The sequence below is a fragment of the Aythya ferina genome (assembly GCF_964211825.1).
Source record: "Aythya ferina genome assembly, chromosome: 26".
NCBI classification, from domain to species: Eukaryota; Metazoa; Chordata; class Aves; order Anseriformes; family Anatidae; genus Aythya; species Aythya ferina.
The window spans coordinates 3,672,618-3,691,594 of record NC_140324.1 but is presented as its reverse complement, the minus strand read 5'-3'; the positions used below and the strand labels follow the sequence as shown (position 1 = coordinate 3,691,594).

Below are 18,977 nucleotides of genomic sequence, written 5' to 3'. Positions count from 1 at the left end.
AGTGTCATCGTGGCACGCGTACCACAGGTGTCACCTGCAAACAGATTCCTCCCCTTTAAGCAGTACGAGATGCTTGCACCATTTCTTGGCCTCGAATGTCACCACGTCCCCCTGCCACCCTCTCACATCTAACAGCCTCCGGGGTTGTACCTACATTTCACCTTTTAGCTGCCCAACATTTATGGGGGATTTTTTTAGTTTGAAACCTAAAAAAAAAACAACTAAACCTGTATCAAAAACCTGTATGAAAAAATTACTATTCCACCTGGAAAAGCAGATTCAAACTGCTGCATATTTTTTTTTTTTATCTAAATAATGTTTAAATTTTAAAAGGTGGGGTGGGGAACTAATTACATCTTTGTGTGGAAGATCATAAATCACATAATTACAATGGGAACCTCTGCATCTTTCCAACAGCCTAAAAGCAGGCTACGCAGTTCTTATCTCATTACAGTTTAATTAAGAATTATGTTTGAGCATCTTCTTTTTAATTATCAAGGAGCCCAGATGACTTCTAATCTTTGCTTTTTTTTTAACCCAAAATGAGGGAGGGTGCGGTCCAAAACGGGCTCTAATGAATTTACAATTTGCTCTTTGGGGAACTTTAATAAAATCACTCCGCACAGAAGATTAACACCGGTGTAGTGAACTTCCAAAAAGAACATTTGGTTCCTTTCAATTAGCATCACCCAACCGTCAGGAGCTGATAGGGGGGATGCTGAAGTGTTACTTTTTAGGGCAAGGATGGGCATTTCAAGGTGGGAGAGAAGAGGACGAGGAGGCTTTGAGCTGCTTCGCTCAGATCCTAAGTGGCACAAGTGGGACCTGCCTCTGCTTTGCAGGGTGAGAAATCCAAATTTTCCAGGCAGTTCATGGAAGCCTTCGGCCTCGCTTCATCTCCATCAGCTGCAGGGTTTGGGGCAGGCACAGCCCCAGGCACAGACAAAGCCACCGCCAAGGCTGCAGCAGGCACTTCCCACACAGGACAGAGTATTGAAGGAGAAATGGATTTCAGCCCCGTCCTTGGCTTCTGGGGGAAGCCAACACCGGTGCCCACAAACGGTCGTGGCCCTCAGAAGACTCGAAAGCTCATGACCGGCTTTTTGCCCATCAGATGAAAAAATCAGATCCCAACACAATGCTTCATCCCTCACTGCCAGCAGAAGATCTGAGATTTAATCAGCCTCTGAAGAGGAGATCTCCTGATACCTGTAGTTATCTATTTATTGCTTTCTCTGGATAAAATCCACTTACTAGGGCTGCAGCTGCTTTACATCCATCGATGCTGGCAGCGTTATTCCCTGTGCTCTGCTGCGAGCCCCACAAGGTGCCCTGAGGCCAAGCCCGTCATCCTGCCTGGTCCCAGCGTTTCGGCACAGCCACCCACGGGGGTCCAGGCGCCCATCACGAGGTGGTTCAGCTGCATTCATCCTTCAAAAAGCCTCTTGGAAAGGTTGTCTGTGGTCAGCCGAGCTGAAGCTGTTAACACCTCTGTGACCACACAGCTGAAAGCTGCAGCCGGGCCCTTCTGCCCCAAATAAATCCCAAAACCTGGAGACACTGCAACAGCCAGAGGAGTGGGATCCCTCCAGCCAGCCCTGAGATGCTCCGTTTCCCTCCCTAGCACAGCAGGAGAAAGTTTTCCCCACCAAACAGTTTGTCACTGAGACCCTATTGACACCGTGCCACACTCAGCCCCGCTGCCTGCCATCACCCGAGGTAACGAGTTGCAAAGAGCACACACATATATTTTTTAAACCCTGCACACAGCAAACACCTCTTAATTCAATTGGTTGAATCGACACAGAGAGATTATTAGTTTTCAGTAAGATTTGATTCAATTAATTAGCTTGAAAATATCAGCACAGCCAGGCAAGCAAAGAAAAACAGAGATAAATCCCCGCCATAGCACTGCTTCATCTTTTAAAGGCAATTAATTCTTAGTTATTAGCTTTTAATTAGGGAATAATAATGACACCATTAATACAGTTTATTATACTTGTCAGCAGACAGCTGTTCCAAACAGATTTTATTATCAGATCTTGGCGGCTTTTGTCTGCTCTGCTCCCCCTCTTAGCAGGCATCCCCAGAGGGTCCTCCAGGACTGCAAAGGAGTGGGTGCCTTGCGTAATTCTCACAGCTTTATTTTATTTTATTTTATTTTATTTTATTTTATTTTATTTTATTTTATTTTATTTTATTTTATTTTATTTTATTTTATTTTATTTTATTTTTTCTAACCTTTATCAAATGCTTTCTCTCTTGGAGAATCCTGGCGGCAGCAGGATCCAGCCTTGACAGTGCATTTGATGTCTCTCTCACGGGTAATTCACACGCCTTTCTGTCTGTGTTTCCTGGGGGGAGAGGCTGGATCTGCGCCAAAGCTGGTTTCACACCTTGGCTCCTGACATCTGAGACGGCATCCAACACGCAAAACATTTAAGATGCCAAAAAATTCACTGTTTTGTTTTGTTTTCTTCTGAGCTTAGCCATCTCTTTGGAAGCACCGTGTTCATTTAGAACACAGTAGAAATGATTTGGAAGCAAATAATAATTTTAAGTAAATCAAGCATTCCAAATAAGTTTACCCATTCTTAATCTCATTCCACCCTACTTGCTGAGTGCCTATCACTAGGAGAAGGCAGCTGCAGAGGGTGAAAGAAATACCATGTAATATTCTATTTTCTTGTCCCAAATTTACCCTGAAAGTGTAAACTCCAAATCCTTTAAGAAGAACCTCTACCACATTATCAGCAGCAAGCTGCCTCAAGTTTTCATTGATGCTTTATTACTTCTTTGTCTACTGTGTCACTAAAATAAAATATCCATAAGGCTCATAATTATACATGCTGTCATACATAGAGGAAAGCACATGTTCTCATTATTTTCACCATCGCCCTTTTTCACTGTGTCCTAGACAGAGCTGTTGCAGCTCCGTGGCAGAGGCTGCAAACTACTCCCAGGGCACAGGCCTTTCCGAGCTGTGCTTTACTATTCCTCTATCAGAGTCTCAAACCCAATCATGTATGCAGGATGCCACTGTAACACAAAAATGTAATGCCATACATTTCCCTGATTTACTCTGGAGTTAATAAATCACAGAAACACTGCAGTGTAAAATAGCGTGTTGGGTTCTGCTACCTTGATTTAATTTTTTTTAAAACCTCGCTCTGGACTGGAAGAAGCCCTAAAGGAAATTCCAGGTTGCCAGGGGCTTGGAGGCTCAGGTCAGCAGGAGACAACACGCTCCCCAGCACCGAAAGCCTGCTCGTGGCAGGCATCTTTCTCCTCGCTAAACACGGTGCAGCTAAGTCCCAAGGAAAGAAATTAACCCGGTGTAGGAAGAAAGCAGCTGGGAGAATCTATTTGCAATTTTCTACAGGAAAGCAGAGAGTTGTTAAATTGAAAGCAAGGCTGTTAAAAAGAAGAAACTTCCCCTACTGAGAACTGACATAAAAATAAGAAGGAAAAGAACTGCAGAAAGGAAAGATTATAACCATTAACCATACAGATTTAGAAACCGAGGCTCAGACAAGCAAAGTGCCGTACTGAGCCAGGAGGCAGTGTCAGGACGAACTTCAGCATCAGGAACCTCCAGCGGGACGTGCCGGCTCTCAGCCCTGCTTGCTGCAGAGCTCGCTGCACCTCTAAGGAGCTCATTTCGTGCTCTTTTCCCCCCCTGCACTGACAGAGGCTTCAGGTGCCAGGTGCTGTGCTGTAGGCGTTTTGCGCATTTGTATCCGCACGCAGTTTCCAAATCTTAGAGCTACGCTACGCATCCTCACTGGTGACTAAGCCTGAATATTTTAGGAGAAACTGCTTTAGGGATCTTGGTGCAACTATAAAACCTTCTCAGCCGAGGGTTTTTTTTTTATGCTCAGCTGTATCCAGGCAGAAGTTGGGAGAGAAAAACCAACAGACAAATTGAATGTCATCCAACTTTGTCTCCAAAATACATCACACAGGACACTGCAATACTACTAAGGTAGCAATAAGGAGCTTGAAGTAGGGGTTGGTAAGGGAAGTGTCTTCTCAACTGTAATTAGTACTCTGGTAACACTAGCGCTACCGATACCAGTGACAATTCTCCTTTAATTTTGGCACTGTCATTTGCGATCACACATACCATGGGAGGGAAGAGCCTCAGCCCAAGTCATCAGGGGCCAGATTCCCCATTTCTCAGTGAGATACCTCAATGTAAAACAACCAGTCACGACCTGAAGGGCTTTGTGGCAGGAATTCACTCACCTGTGGCTGGGGTTTTGCAAGCACTCCTTGGTAGGCCCAGCCTCACCCTGTAGGCCTGAGCCTTGCCTGGAAGCCTCCCGCAGCAGGAACACGGCCGTGGTGTCCATGGCAGGTGGATCTGCAGAGGAGCAAAGGAGAGGAGGGTTAATGCTGTGCATTCCTTGACTCATGCAGGGGACAACAGCCAGGGACATCATGAGCGGCCTTCGCCACTCAGAGCCTCCGGAGGCCCAGGCCCCATCGCCACGTCAGCGTGGAGCCTGGGGATTCGTTTCTGATTTCACCACTGCTCTTTATCAGAGAGACAGCTCTGAAAGGCACAGATTTTCTACCCCACAATGGACCTGTCACAGTGACAATTATATTTAATAGTAGCAGTTCAGCCTTGCCTTTCAGCAGCGCTGATTATGGCAGTAAATAGAAGCGCATTAGAGAGGTGACAAGACACTGACAGGCTGCATTCACACTGCATCGGGGGGCTGCAAGGGCCCAGCCACGCTGTGGTCTTGACAAAAGAAACCCAAGGGGACATTCCTTTTTATTGGTGTAGAAGAGAGCGGCACAAAGGTTAAAAATACTGCCCAGCTGAAGACCAGAAGCAGCAAAGAGAGCACAGGCTGCAATGGGAACTGTGTAAGAAAACAAAGCAGTGCACCAGAGGTAAGATAGCGTGTTTTTTCCCCCATCTTTTCAGTCAATCACCTGCTGGGAGTGAAATATTGCCATGATTCTGGCAGTGCTATAAATAGAGATGAAGTTTGGTCTTTGTGCTTTGAGAATAAATCATGTAAAATCATAAAAAGGGCGTCCAAAATCAAGGGAAATACCTACAAGTGCAATCAGTGGTGGGGCAGAGAGGCTCAATGATGGGGTTCCCTCTCCAGTGTTATCACACAAATGTTGGGAAATCATTCAACAATTAAAAAAATAAAAAGGGGGGGGGGGGGGGGGGGAGTGGTGAGGAGCTCAAAACCAGCCACTGCAACAGGTCAGCATGACACTGCTCAATGCAGAGCACCACAACCACGTCGTGTCATCTGCAAATATGAGGATGCCTCTCCCTACTGAGGAAAACAACAAAGAAATTAATTTGGATAAAATGGACCATGCTCTTGATTTCAGAATGCCACAGAAGTGAGAGTAATAATAACATTTAATAAGCAGCCAATTTTCTACACTCAGAATTAGTCACAAAAAGCTTGTGATGAACTGTTTCTGTAAAACAGAAACATCCCTGAGCAGTGGGATCTCACAGCAACAGTGGCACTCGGGCAGATTTTTCACTAGACACGGACAAAAATCTCACATTAATCACCCAACACAGGACACACAGCTACGGGATTGTAGCGCTAATTCCATGTTACAGCTGAATCCCAGATTAATCAGATGCACCACTTCCTCAGCCTGGATATCCTCTAGTGGTTCTGAGCTATTAAGATAACAAAAAGAAATAAACCTCAGCTCTAAGCAGAGAGACCAGGAGATCGGACCAGCACAACAGCCCTTCTCCCCCACCTCATTGCTTTTCCACGTAGAAAATTGTCCAGTGACCCTTCTGTACCTGCAATCAAGTCAGATTTGATCTTGCTAGTCAGGCAGATGAATCCCTGTTATTCCAAACAGCGGCAGCATCTTGGCTTGCATCATGGGTTACTGACCATTCATTCCTAATCAAAGAAAATTTGCTGTGTTTTCAAGAGATGGCTCCGTTAAATGAAGCAGATGAGCAGTGGATCTGTCCATTTATTTATTTTTAAACCATGATCTGGGGCACAGGGGAGGGTATCACTCCTGTTTCAGAGACAGTTTGGCTACGAGCTCATTCGCTGGAGGATATTAGCAGCTGGCATCTGAAATGGCAAGACTAGAGTATAGAGGTAAGCCAAAGTCAACTGTGCTGAAACACAGCCAAATTCTTATTTATTCCACAGGAAAAATGGCTAAGCTGTGGTCGCTATGTAATTCCAAACAGTGTTTACACAGTGACCTTTCCATTTCCCCTCTTGGAAACAAAAAATTTAATTGTTTTGCTCCTCTAATGCAGAATAAATAACTCCCAGTGATTTTCTATTGGTGTGCAAATAAACCGAGCGGTTATCTTTTTTCTACTATCAAAGCTGCCAGACCATTCCAGCTCAACATCCCCAGCTCATTCCAGCCGTGGCCCTTTGCCAAAGTTGCTGTGTTTTTTTTTTGTGTGTACCACTATGGTTGTTGATGAGGTGAGAGCCCCAAGATGGCCTGGAAACGGGGCTGGAAATCAGTGAACCCACAAAATCTCATTCTGAGTGTTTTTGCTAGGGTCTTAAGAAGTTTGTTCAACCTTTCCTCCCATGAAAAGGTTGGCAAAGCAGGCAGTCATGCCCCCTCGAGGAGCACCCGTGAGTATCATCGCTATTAGATGCTCAGAAGCTGAGATGGTTTACACTGCTCAGGGTTAAACTCAGTACAGGGTTTCCTCGTTAACCTGTAATGAGGTAAAAGGACAAATTGTCCTTCTAGCCCAGGCACTAGGAAGCTGAAGTCACAGCATCCCACAGACAGGCGCAAAGACAAGCGCCCTGGGAGGTGTCTGGGACGTGTCAGACTGCAGGAGGGTGTAGGAACTGTTCTCTCACCTGCCAGGGTACGAGAGGGACAGCTCTGGCACTTGGCAGGTTCCGTGCAGTGCTCCTCCTTGCTTTAATCCATCAAAGTATAATCACGCGCCTGGAAAACCTCATCTGCTGCAAACCTGCACTTTCTGACTTGATCCGTTTGCAGTTCAGTCCAAAATGGGGCTTCTGATGTTGCGATTGTTGGAATTATTTTTAAAAGGGTGTAAAAAGCTCACTAGACTACTTTTAGCTGTATAAAGCATGGGGAAAATAAGCCCCAACAAGAAAAGTAGCAAGGACTTGCCCACTGCAGTACTAGCAAAAGGACCTGCTGCAGGAAAGGCTTCATTTTGTGCTCTGGAAAAATCCAAGCCAGAGAGAGAAGCGACAGAAGCAACGTGCTGATCACTCGCTGCCTTCCTCATAGCCCTGAGTCACAGGACGCCCACTACCAGGGAAGACATGCCCTAGTAAGTTCTGCTAGTTAACTCAAATTGCTTTTAAACTAAAACGGCATTCCCAGGTTCAAAGCAAAGTTTAGTTTAAAACTGCTCCTGATTATCTGAAGCTAAAACTCCCCAAAGAAAGCACTCCAACCAAAATAAGGGCATTCTTCCAGAAGAGAATTGCACCTGTTTAATGAGTAGTTTTAGTAAACCGGTGCAATTTGTTCAAGCTGAAGAACTACTGATGAAGAACTAATGTGAACAGTGAGGGAAGAGGAACAGAGAAAAATCTCCACAGAATAACCTTAAGAAATAGAAGTTCTGCAGAACTGGCCAAAGCACAGATGTCTGCAGCATGTGACGATGTTTTTCCATCATCTGCTCTTTCCCTAAAATAAACGGTCACAAAAGCAAAGCAGAAAGGAAGCAAGCACATCAAAGAGGGAGTGCCTGGGAGCTCTCTTTACCCTCCCATGTACCGGCAGCGATGCTGGAAGCCAGGAGAGGCCATGGATGGGAAAGCCACACACCGCCACGTGGGAACATGCTCACAGATCTGCATGCTGGAGATTGCAGCAAGGCGCTTGCAAGAATTGTTTCAGTAGGACTAGAAGCTACCACAAGGCGTCTTCTAGAGTGACGGTACGATGGGACAGCAAAGGACAAAATGGTAAACGTGGAATCCACATTTATGGAAGTTAGAGCAGTCTGCTCTGTCCCAGCAGAAGCCAAGGGACAACAGCCTCACCCCAACCAACACCACTGCTTTTAAAGTCTCCTAAATAATCCTGTCCCTTACGAAGAAAGAAAATAAGGCATCTCCTCCATTTCTCCTTCCCAAGCTAAGGATTATTCTTCAACCCAACCAGGTGTTAACAAATCTCTCTCTGTCCCCTGTTCCACTCACCAGGCAAACAGCAGAAGTCTCTGCTGACCTCACGGTAGATACAAGCAGCCTGATGATCCCCGTCCCTTCGTTGCTGCCAGCAATTATCACAAAATGTCTTCATTGTGCACGTGGCAGTTGGTGACACTGACTCAGGGAGTTTTATCAGCTTCTGTGCTGCACGTTTCAGAGCAGCTGTTTGCCGTAAGGACACCCCGCTGTTCACCAGCCCAAAAGAAGCTGGACTTGTGCAAAGCAGCAAGGAGAAATTGCAGTGCGGTCCTCTGCACAAGCCATGGGACATCTTGTCCTCACCTTAGCAGGTCTGCTAATGGCTGTGTCCTCTGAAAAGCTCCCTGCAGGGCAGGGCCGAGTGCCAGGCAGGAGGAGACCACGCACCGATGATGCCCGTGACCATGCCGTGGGACAAGGGGACACCAGCAGGGCCTCCCGAGGATGGCGTTGGCACAGGTGAAGAAACTGAAAAGCGAAAGGACTGCAACTTGCCTCAGCAAGAGAGGCAGCTGCATCATTTGGAGGCAGACACAAACTCACTTTCTCCAGGGATGAGAAAGGCAGAGAGGTTAGAAGAAAAGGCTAATGAGTTGCGCTCATCTACAGTCTTTCATCCAGCCCCAAACGGTGCTTAAGTGTAGACAGAGGGAAGCACAGGAAGCAAAGCTCTTCGCTACAGCACTCGTAGTACTCACATCAACTCCCTGGGTACAGCACCATTTCCTATAACTCCACATCATCTATATTTGAGTGCAGCAATCTCAGCTAGGAACAGAAAACCACAGTGACTTTGGGAGGTTTTTGTGACAAAGCCCATCGCACTCCGCGAGGCTGTGATAGGAAGTTTTGAACCTTGGCTTTTGATGACTGATCCGGGCAGTTACTTAGAAGCATGTAGTGCTTCTTACCACATCTTTAAAATTATACTTGTTCATATTACAGCAATATAGCAGACCTTAAATTCAAAGGTAAGCTCGGTGCGGGTGTAAATTCCAATGGATTTATCAGCAGCTCCTTCCCACTAGTGATTCCTCAGATTATCTCAAGAAAAACTATTAAACCCCAAAGGACTGGAAGCTGCAGATTCCTTTTCTTTTACGTGTTCTGCAGCATTAGCCTCATACTGCAACAATTTGAGAGGAATTTGTAGAAAAGTATTAGGGCTTAGAGAGGGGAATGGAGGTGTTTAAAAGAAGGTTCAGGAAGATGCTATTTCAAGAGATTCAATGTCAGTACGACCTCCAAGGACTAGAGAGAAAGGCTACTGGAAGGCTACGAGGCAGGCTCCCAGAAGGGATAGCAACCTGGTGATGTAAAAAATAAGGATTTTAGAATCACCTCTGGCTATTTAGCAACTGCTGTTCTTATGAGAAATCCAGCTAAAGCGAATCCTGGGCCTTGGACCAAAAATACATTGCAAGCTTGGTTCTTAATTTTGGGAAGGGGGTGCGAAAGCTCTTCTGCGTGATTAGCAGAGCTGAAGGAAAAGACCATGTTCCTGTTTATGAGTCTTGGCTTCTCTTGCTCAGGTAATCAGTCATCGTTACAAACCAGATCTCTGGGAGCTTTCTTCTCCTGCAGCACAAAAGCCTTTAATCTTAGAAATGAAGAGACTTCAACCCCCCAAAAATTGTAATTCTGAAGTGCTCAACAGCCTTTAATTCATTATGAACCTAGAGGCAGCGGGAAAAAAAATAAGTAGGCAAAAAATACATCACATCCTTAATCTAGGGAAAAAAATCAGTATTTTTATAGCACATAATCAGACACTTACAAATATATTTCACTGGAGGAAGGGGAGGGTAGGAATGTGCATTTCCTATTTCCTTTTCAATAGTCTGATGCACAGAGGCCATCAATATGGTCATTAGAGATAATCTGCACAAGCCATTCCTAAACCAAAAAGAGGGATTTAAAAAGAAACAAAAAAAAAAAAAAAAAGGAGAACCCCTGCAACAAGGAAGGGCATTCTACAGTTCCAGGTTCACGTTTAAACATAACTCATCATCTGAATATGGGGGGAGGAAACACACTTTGTTTTGTACAATATAAATAGTATTTTTTAAAAGGTACTACATATGAATACAGTAACGGTGCTATTTCAGTCAGGACTTGAACATGCAGAGGAAATTCCCCGTCGCTCACAACCACTCATCCCCATCCCACCCTTCCCCTCCCCCTCCAAAAAAAAAAATCCTCTGCTGTTAAAATTCTCTTTCAACTGTTTTAAATATTTCTCTGTGGCCTGGCAACATTCTTTTTCTTTTATACAAGCAAGCTTTCTGCTAAATTATGTTTTAACCGACAGGAGACAGCTATGTAGGAGTAACAACTGAGGCTTTTAAGAACCTTGCCAATTTTTAAAACTTTTATTAGTCTCAGCTTGATTTTATTCTTGGAGACATCCATTGAAAACGTCAATATCTTAGAAATAAAAAAACCCTGTTTCAAACTTCTTACAAACACGCACGCGTGCACACGCGCCGACACACACACAGAGAAAATAACCCGTAGCAGAGGCAGGAAGAAATAAAGGGAACTCCAATTCTCTCCAGGGAGAACAAAACCCCCCCAAAAATAAAATAAAAAATAAAAAAGTTGCTTTATTCTATCTCCACTCTTTCACTAGGACAGTTTAATACCCATCGAGTCTTTTAAGATGCTAATCTACCATCTGCTAGCCCACAAATCCTTCCCACTTATTCCCTTCAAGATCCAGCTATAGCCTTGCTCAAAAACCTCTCCACAGAACAACGACCACCTTGCTAATGGGACTTTAAAAAAAAAAAAAAGAATATTGTCTCTGTCTGTCCAGTAATTTCAGGGAATTAAGTGGAAAAGATTGCCGTGCAGCGTTCCAGATAGCTCTACTGTCTCACCGTGGTCTCTGCCAGGCCAGGCCATCTGGGCGAGTGGCGTGGTGCCCCCCTGCCCCCCTCACCCAGACTTTCTGGAGGCCACGTCCCCTTCCCAGCTCTGCACTAGGGCTGCAGTTCTCTTTCTGCAGTTCTCCTTCCTTCTACGGAGGTCCTCCAAGGAGAGTGGAAGACTTTCCAGTGACTTCAGTAGGGTTTAGGAGCAGGCTCTTTAGAAAACACTGTTCCATAACAGCTCTTGGACCGGAGGTGATTTTCAAGTGTTCAGGTGGGAGCTGCCCACTCAGTACTTGAGGATTTGTTTTTGCCTTTAATGCTCGTTCAATTCTCAGCGAACTGAGTCCAATCAAAAGAAGGGCTTGAGTTCCTCTTCCCAAGAGTATCTCAAAGGCTCAGTCTTTACTTAAGTAAAGGATGTCACAACAATCAAAGATGTTTGGGGAATTTCTTCTTTAATAGGATAAAAGAAAAACATACAAACACCTCCCAGGCTTCTGTCATGGAATGATTCTCACAACTGTAAGGAGCACAACTCAAAAAAATGGAGACAAAGAAAGAAAAGGTTCCTATGGGAGACATGCCTACCAGAGAGCTAGAACAATCCCTTTATGCTCTAGTCTGCAGTGGGGAAGGGGATGGCTCGTAAAGGAACTAACACAAGAAGCAGCAACAGAACACTTGCCAAAACCGAGTGGCGTATTGTAACTGAAAGCCATGCTGATTTTTTTTTTTATTTTTTTTTTCTTAAAGTAGAAAGCAACTTAGATGGCAAAAATGGGGAAGGAAGATGACAAGAATGACCAGAATCTGGTCATTGTTTCACTAAGTCCCTTCCTGGTGACATGGCAGAAATGCACACATCTATCACATGTCTTTAAGAGAATTAACTGTAAGAAACATCCCAGCTATGAAACATTTCTTTCCCCATCTTCCCCAGATTACAAAGAAGATAGTGTTTCTTTACAAAAAAGAACCCAGAACTCTCCAGGACATCTGCGCTTGCTTTCTCTCTCCCCACTGTAATATTAGTCACATTTCATTTGGGGGTGAGAGGGGAGGATTTTATTTTCAGTTTTAAAGCCATAATCTAGAAAAATGTTTTGTGGAAACTTCCATTTTCCTATTTTTGTTTGCTTTTTTTTTTTAATAATGCTTATTTATAGAAAACTTCACAAAGGTGACTTCTATGTACAGAAAACACAATTCCAAAGGCTGCTTCAGTAGTCAATGTAATAGCACCTTTAAAGACAAAAGAGTTTGACATATTTTAAAAAGTCATTTTATCAAATTTTAACCCTTTCCAAGCCTTATAGAAAGGAGCCAGTCACAAAGCTCTGTTAGTACAAACTCTTCCCGAGTCTCCATGTGAAATGCTGTCAGAAAGTTTTTCAAGCTCCTATCGGTCAGCAAGATCTGGCAAAGTAGAGGTAGCGTGCAGCCAGACAGAATTTTCTTGCAGTCTAAACCAGAAGAAGATGAAAGGAATTCACAGCAGACTATTGCACAACGCTGGTCTTCTATTCCACAGTTTTCTGTTTTTTGTTGTTTTCTTTTTCCTCGTGGGCTTGAAAAGGGTTAACTCTGGATTTAATTAATCCTGGTTAAAACATGTTGCTCTGAGTTCCAGGTTGGTACTGTGTCTGCAACAGGCTCTCCATAAAGGCCAAGTAATCTGGGTTTTGTCCATATTCTTCAGGATTTCTTGAATTCCCCAGCCGGGGGCGCTTGGCTGCTCTCACTTCATCTCCCGAAAATACATCTTCCTGAGGGGCCCCAGTGCTGAGGGACTGCAGGAGACACGAAAGTACAGTCATTAGAGGCACAGAAAGAAAACAGAGAGACGTGCACAAACTGTTGAGTTCACCTGCATAACAAGGCAGCAGGGACAACAAGTGAGCAAACAATTTGGTACAGAGAATTTCTGTACAAAAAGTGAAGTCCAAAACATGCAAAACACATGGCTGAAAGAAAAACTTCTGGGTTTCTAAAACCAAACTTGAAGAGAAGCCCTCAAGTTGCTTTCCTTCTGTATCAGAATATCTGAGTATCTTTTACTTCAATTCCTGCCTCGCCAGTTCACTGTTTATTCCTATCCTCCTCTGTCTCTTCACGTTGTTCATTCAAAATTGGGGCTTCCCTGATGTCTTTTTTTAAAAAAAAAAAAAAAAAAAAAAAAAGACCAAGACCTAAAGAAAGCATTTGGGGTTAACATGACTGTACAAATGATTGCTTCTGCTCATCCACTTCTTACACTCTCAAAAGAGGTACGTGTCTTGGTAGAAATTATCATCTCCTATTGCTTTGTTCCTTTGTTCTGCTGTTCTACATTAAAGCACCATGAGCATCACTTCCACGGAGTATCATCTAATGCTCCTGGCAGCAGAAAGTACATGTGAAAAATTTTAGCTTTCAACCAGACTTGAAACTTTTAATTCACTTTCCAGCCTGCATTCCTTTCCCTGGAACTGATATAAAGTCTGATGGTTTCCACTGCAGAGAATATGTTACTTTCCAAATCTTGTATTGTAGAGTTCCGATAATTGTCTTTATTACTAGTCAAGCTTAAATAAACCAGAATATTGTGCACATCCTAAAAATCAATTCTAGGATGTTTCTTTATCACCAAAAATCTTTCACAGATAACAAGGTGAATTACTGTTAGACTGTAAAATTTATGCCACGAGGTCATATTGTGATAAATGACCTCAAAGAAGATGGAGAAGCCATATAGAGATACATTACAGAAAGCATTTTACAGATGCTTTTTCTCAGTAAAAGCCTTTCATGCATAAGCAAACAAAGGTTTCCTCAAAACTGACATCAGATTTTCCACGTAATTGCCTGTTACTAGGCCATTTTTAACAATGTGCCTCTCATGTTTCTGCTGGTGGCCATGGATTTGCAGGTTCACAGAATCACTGGTTCAACTTGGCAGAGAAGTTGCATGTACTCCTAAAGAATGGTTGGGCCATTCTCTTTTTGTCTCTCTTAAGAGACAGAAGCCCACGACCTTATCGCAAAGTAACTCTGTGGATCAATCCCAGTCATGCACTAGCTAACATGACATTTAGAATGAAGAGGAAAACTGTATATTCTCTACTGGCATGGAATCTGCTCTTGTTATTTGTTTAAATGAGATGACTTTAAAGATCAAAGCACCAGGTCTGAAAACATCCGGCAAGTCTGGAACCAAACAAGCTGTGAAATAAATCCCTCAGTTTCTAGGCTGAGTATTTCAGTTGCATGCAGTTAAAGGCACACTGATCTCTTACGTAAAGATCTGTAGGTAAGGACTATGTTCTACATCTCCTGTTTGGTAAGAAATGGGGGCTTGGTCCCATGTCACTAGTCAGTTCTCCAGGTTCCACTTAGCTGTGGGCCCACCCATATGACTTATGAGGAAAGGCAGTATTCAGACAGAATGGCAGTTGTAGAACTAAATTCATACACTAAGTGATGTAAAATGGTATGAACATAATCTTTTAACCAGAGAACACAGAAACCAGGTCCGAACATGTAAAATGGAAAATCATTTAAATGCTTCTCAAGCATTTACATTGAGAATTTCTCCTGCTCTACTTATTTTGCAAAAGACCTGGGATTTTACGACCAGAGAAAGCGGAAGGTGTTTTCACTTAATCTCTAAACAATATGCTAAGAGAATGTGATTGTGTACTGCAAGCTACAGCCACTTTACCACCTCTCTTACTTTGTTACCTACCAGGCGAGACTTCACTCTCTTTGGAAGCTCTTCCTCCAAGGTATAAATATCACCACGCTTTACCATTAGCTGGGAACCATCTTCAAACTCAACCTGCAGGGTAGGCAGAAGATCAAATAAGAACATTTGGCCTCTAGATTTACAGTACCTGAACAGTTCATTCCCAGATTACACCAAGCATAGGCCCTTCAGTCCCATGGGAATACCAAGGAAGCATCAGAAGCCAGCTCTGTCCCACTTCTGCCCTCCCTCCCAGTCAGAGCACTAGAGATTTCCACTGGTTTTTAAATTCAAATCCTGAAAAAAACAGCTTTTCACTTATAATAAAAGGCAGCCCTGTATTCAGGCCAATATGAAGATGAAGAATTTCTTTCATCTTAAACAAATCATTTTTTACACGTCATGAGGAAACAACCCCAGCTACTAAAATACATTTATATTTTAACAAGCAGAAATAATCAGCCAGGTACAAGGAATGGTGGTAAGTCCTCACGTCAAATCTTTTTCACTAAGCACTGATTACATCATGAATTATGCATCGGTTGTTACAGGAATGTTTATTCATGAAAACGTGCATATAAAAATGTTAAAACTATTAACAAATATTACGAGATTCTCATTTCCTTTGCTTAAGACTTATTACTTTTCTGGATAATGCAGAAAGACACAACACGGTTAATAGGGGATGGCAGGTTCAGACTGGACACGTTCAGAGGCAAGCAATCATCTGTTCTCTGAACTCCTCCCGTGCTGCTCAGGTCTTACTACTCATCAGTTACACCAGGCCTGCAATGCCTGCTGCGGTCCCTTAACTGAGCAGCATACATCAGCTGTAATAACTACGCAGGCAGGAGAACAGCCTTTGACAGATGAGCTCTGCTGAGCCCTACTGAGGTGGTTTAAGGTGCTACTAGTCCCATTTACTCTCCGGTTTTACAGATTACCGCCAGCATAGCGGAGTCAGAAGGGAAAACAAATGGACAAGTTTTAGAGCCGAGCCACAAGCAGGTCTGCCATTTCCACCCCCTGTGCTCGATCTCCTGCAGAAAGGTAGAACTGGCAATGCAGGGCAGCAGCATCACAAACTGTCACAAACAGTAAGGCTGGATTTTGTTTATTAAAGCTCCAAATTACTGATAAGGCTTGAGGCCTGTTCTGAACACACATTAGTTTACGTTAAAAGTCATTTGGACTATTTTTTTATTTTTATTTATTTTAAATATACACAACTAATCTTAGCACACAAAGCACAGGCTTAGATATGGGAACTGGAAAGCGACTGCAAAATAAGGCAAGATGAAAATGCTGAAGCTAATCCATGCAGTCTTCCTACAAACACGCTTATTTCATAACAAAAACCCCATCTCTGTGTTGTTAAATATAATCCTATTAGACAATAGAGATGCACAGTAACTACTGAAAATAAGCATCTATATAGGGAACCAATGGTGAAAGCTATTCAGGCTATTTTCCCCATGGAGAAGAGCTCTACCTATAGGTAACCGCACGATCAGAAAAACCCAGACTCCTCATGCATATTTTTCTGTCATCTGTCACTATCAGTGGAATAGCCTATTTCAAATTTTTTTACCTTTGAGAAATTGATGACAATTTCCCATACTGTGATTAAGCTGAAAAGCATGCATAAAAATAGATCTTTATGGAACTACATATTGTACTTATTTATAACCAGGGTCACCTCAGATCACATCTTCTCTGAAGCATTTACTTTCCATTATGCACATGAAGAAGACCGTTAACTGACGAGGTGGACTATTGTGCTCTATGCACACAGATATGAAACACTCTGTGTGCAGTAAGGATAGAAACCAGAACCCAATTTCAAACAAATGCAAGATTTGGGACTTCCTTTGCCTTTTACAATTGTCTAGGGGCATCAACCTCTTTAAAATAACAATTATATTCCAGCATGTATTTTTCAAAAGGATGTGCACAAAGCACACTTTCCTTTATAAATCACTATAATTTTCAGCTTCTTGGTAACATTTAAAACAGATTTAATCCAATGAACACACTGCATCTCATAAAACCTTCTGTGCTGAAATACTAATGCTGTGTTATCAGGTTAAATCTTCCTTTACTTCTAGAGCCTTCCAGAAACAAAAATCCTCTATGTACAAGACTAAAAGACAAAAAAAAAATGGCTGCTGGTTTTCTCTATTTAAAAACGGAGGTGGTGAGAGTGCATGAGACTATTATTCCCACATGCTGCTACTGCTCTGTAAAGTACCTTCCCATGGCCAGAGGTTTATTTCCCCCCTTGAAGTAGTCTCCTGACCCATAATTTCCCTTACTTTCCCTTGAATTGTCAAGGAAAGTTTTAATTATGTAAATACTGGCTCACGGGGAACTGTAGGTCATGAGCTCAGTTAGCACGAGCCATCAGATAGCCATCAGAGAGTAGTAGGAGCAGTTCACTTTTGACCTGAGTCAGATCTGCGCTGTTTTTCAGTATTCCACTAACGAATCTGAGACATCAGCCATTAAACTCTTTTCTCAAAATGGAGGTGAATGGCTTCTCCTCCATCTGCCCTCTGTTACGGGAAAGTTCCTGTGTAGAAGCTTCCTAATAGTCGTGAACACTCAGGGAACAATTGCTACGGGTCAAGGAGAAGGAACAGCTTCTAGAGACCAACGTGTCTTTAAGTGTTGCCTCTTCATCCAAATAAAGAGCAAAGACATTTACTTTCAAGAGGATAGCTACTGCATGCTAAGCAATCTTGTACTGACTTTAACAAGTCCTTTTGGTTTACTAATGCTTTTTTCATTCTCTTCAGCTGTAAAAAACTGCACAACTATAATCAAGAACTTGTGCATCTTTCCCACAATAAGAAAAATGGCAAATCTATTTTACATGTTAAGAGCAGTTTGATGTACGTCTAGCCATGCAGCCATATTCTGCCACAGAATACCTTTACCCCGATCCTATTTTAACACTACATTTCTCTTTAGACTACCAGCAGTATTAATTTCAGAAGGCAAATTCTCTCTTCAGGACCAGAGCAAACATTCAACATTAGTGGCCTATACAATAGGGGTAACAATCAGAGATGTTGATATGAAGTACATGGATACTCTTCCATGCTTACCTGATAAATCTGACTGATCTGGGCTGCAATAAACTTGGCCTTATAGACGATTCCATCTGTCCACTGCAGCTGAACCATCTCACCCTCTGGAGGGGGTCCCATTTGGATGCAGTCTCTGCTCTGAGGACAGACAGGCAAAGAGGTCAGACAGCCAACAGAGACAAAGCTCAACAAGAAGTTGAAGAGGTGTGTTAAAAAACACTGCTTGTGGAAGTTCCTATATAATGCTATAATTATGCATAAGTTACTAGACTTGTGATTAATTGCAGTAATCTCAAACAAACCATTAAACACTGAAAGAACAGAAATAAGCACTTGCACCTCCTTCTGGTGACAGTACTCAGTTCTAGAAAATTTCTCGTTACAAATCCCAAAACATCAAATTGCCTATGCCACAAAAACCAAATGGGGTGACCTGCTCTGTTTCACATGGTGAATCAACAGCACAATCAGGAAGAGAACGCATGAGTTGACAAGTCAGCCTTTTCTATACATTCCCTCTATTAAGTGCATTTCCTATTTTGAACCAGAAGTGCTTGCAACCTGCTTCCCCCATGAATCACACTTGTCAGTTGAAAAAGGAGAGATTATTCAACCACAAAACAAATAGGATGCAACTTAAAACAAACATTGTATTCTGTTAAGTAATAGCAATATCACATTTTTGTAAAGGAACAAAAAAAATGAAATGAGATAATGTCACAAACAGGAAGGATGGTAGTGAAGAACAGTATGAGCTTTTCTATGCAAGTAGCAACTTTACTTTTTTGTTTTTTTTTTTTTTAAACTATTTTGTTGTTCCACCCCACAGCGTACAGAAGGAATGCATACGTTTCACTTTGTACTCGTTTATAATGGTAATAGTCTCCATAGTGAGCTGCTTACAATAATGCTTTCTGGGTAAACGTTGTCACTGTATGAACCATCATCAAAGTTTACTTCATAGAAAGTCTGCGTTGTCGTGCCAATCACTTTACATCTGTAGTAGAGTCCATTCCGGTTCTTTGTGATCACAGTCTGTCCAAGGGTAACTTCCCTTCGAAATGGAATCTGTGTTGAAGAGAAAAGGGAGAAATTG

General features: G+C 42.8%; 1 protein-coding gene across 3 annotated transcripts in view; it reads right to left on the bottom strand.

Annotated features, from left to right (window-relative positions):
• Positions 1 to 10,542: 10,542 nt before the first annotated feature.
• Positions 10,543 to 18,977, bottom strand: part of KDM4B (lysine demethylase 4B) — a 91,023-nt gene continuing 82,588 nt past the window's right edge. For all 3 annotated transcript variants that reach the window (XM_084498374.1, XM_084498375.1, XM_084498376.1), the window contains 4 exons: positions 18,785 to 18,949; positions 17,900 to 18,019; positions 14,790 to 14,882; positions 10,543 to 12,855 (listed from right to left, as the gene is read on the bottom strand). In XM_084498374.1, coding sequence (XP_084354500.1) covers positions 12,670 to 12,855; positions 14,790 to 14,882; positions 17,900 to 18,019; positions 18,785 to 18,949 — 564 coding nt within the window. In that variant the 3' untranslated portion in view covers positions 10,543 to 12,669. The remainder of the gene's footprint in view (positions 12,856 to 14,789; positions 14,883 to 17,899; positions 18,020 to 18,784; positions 18,950 to 18,977) is intronic.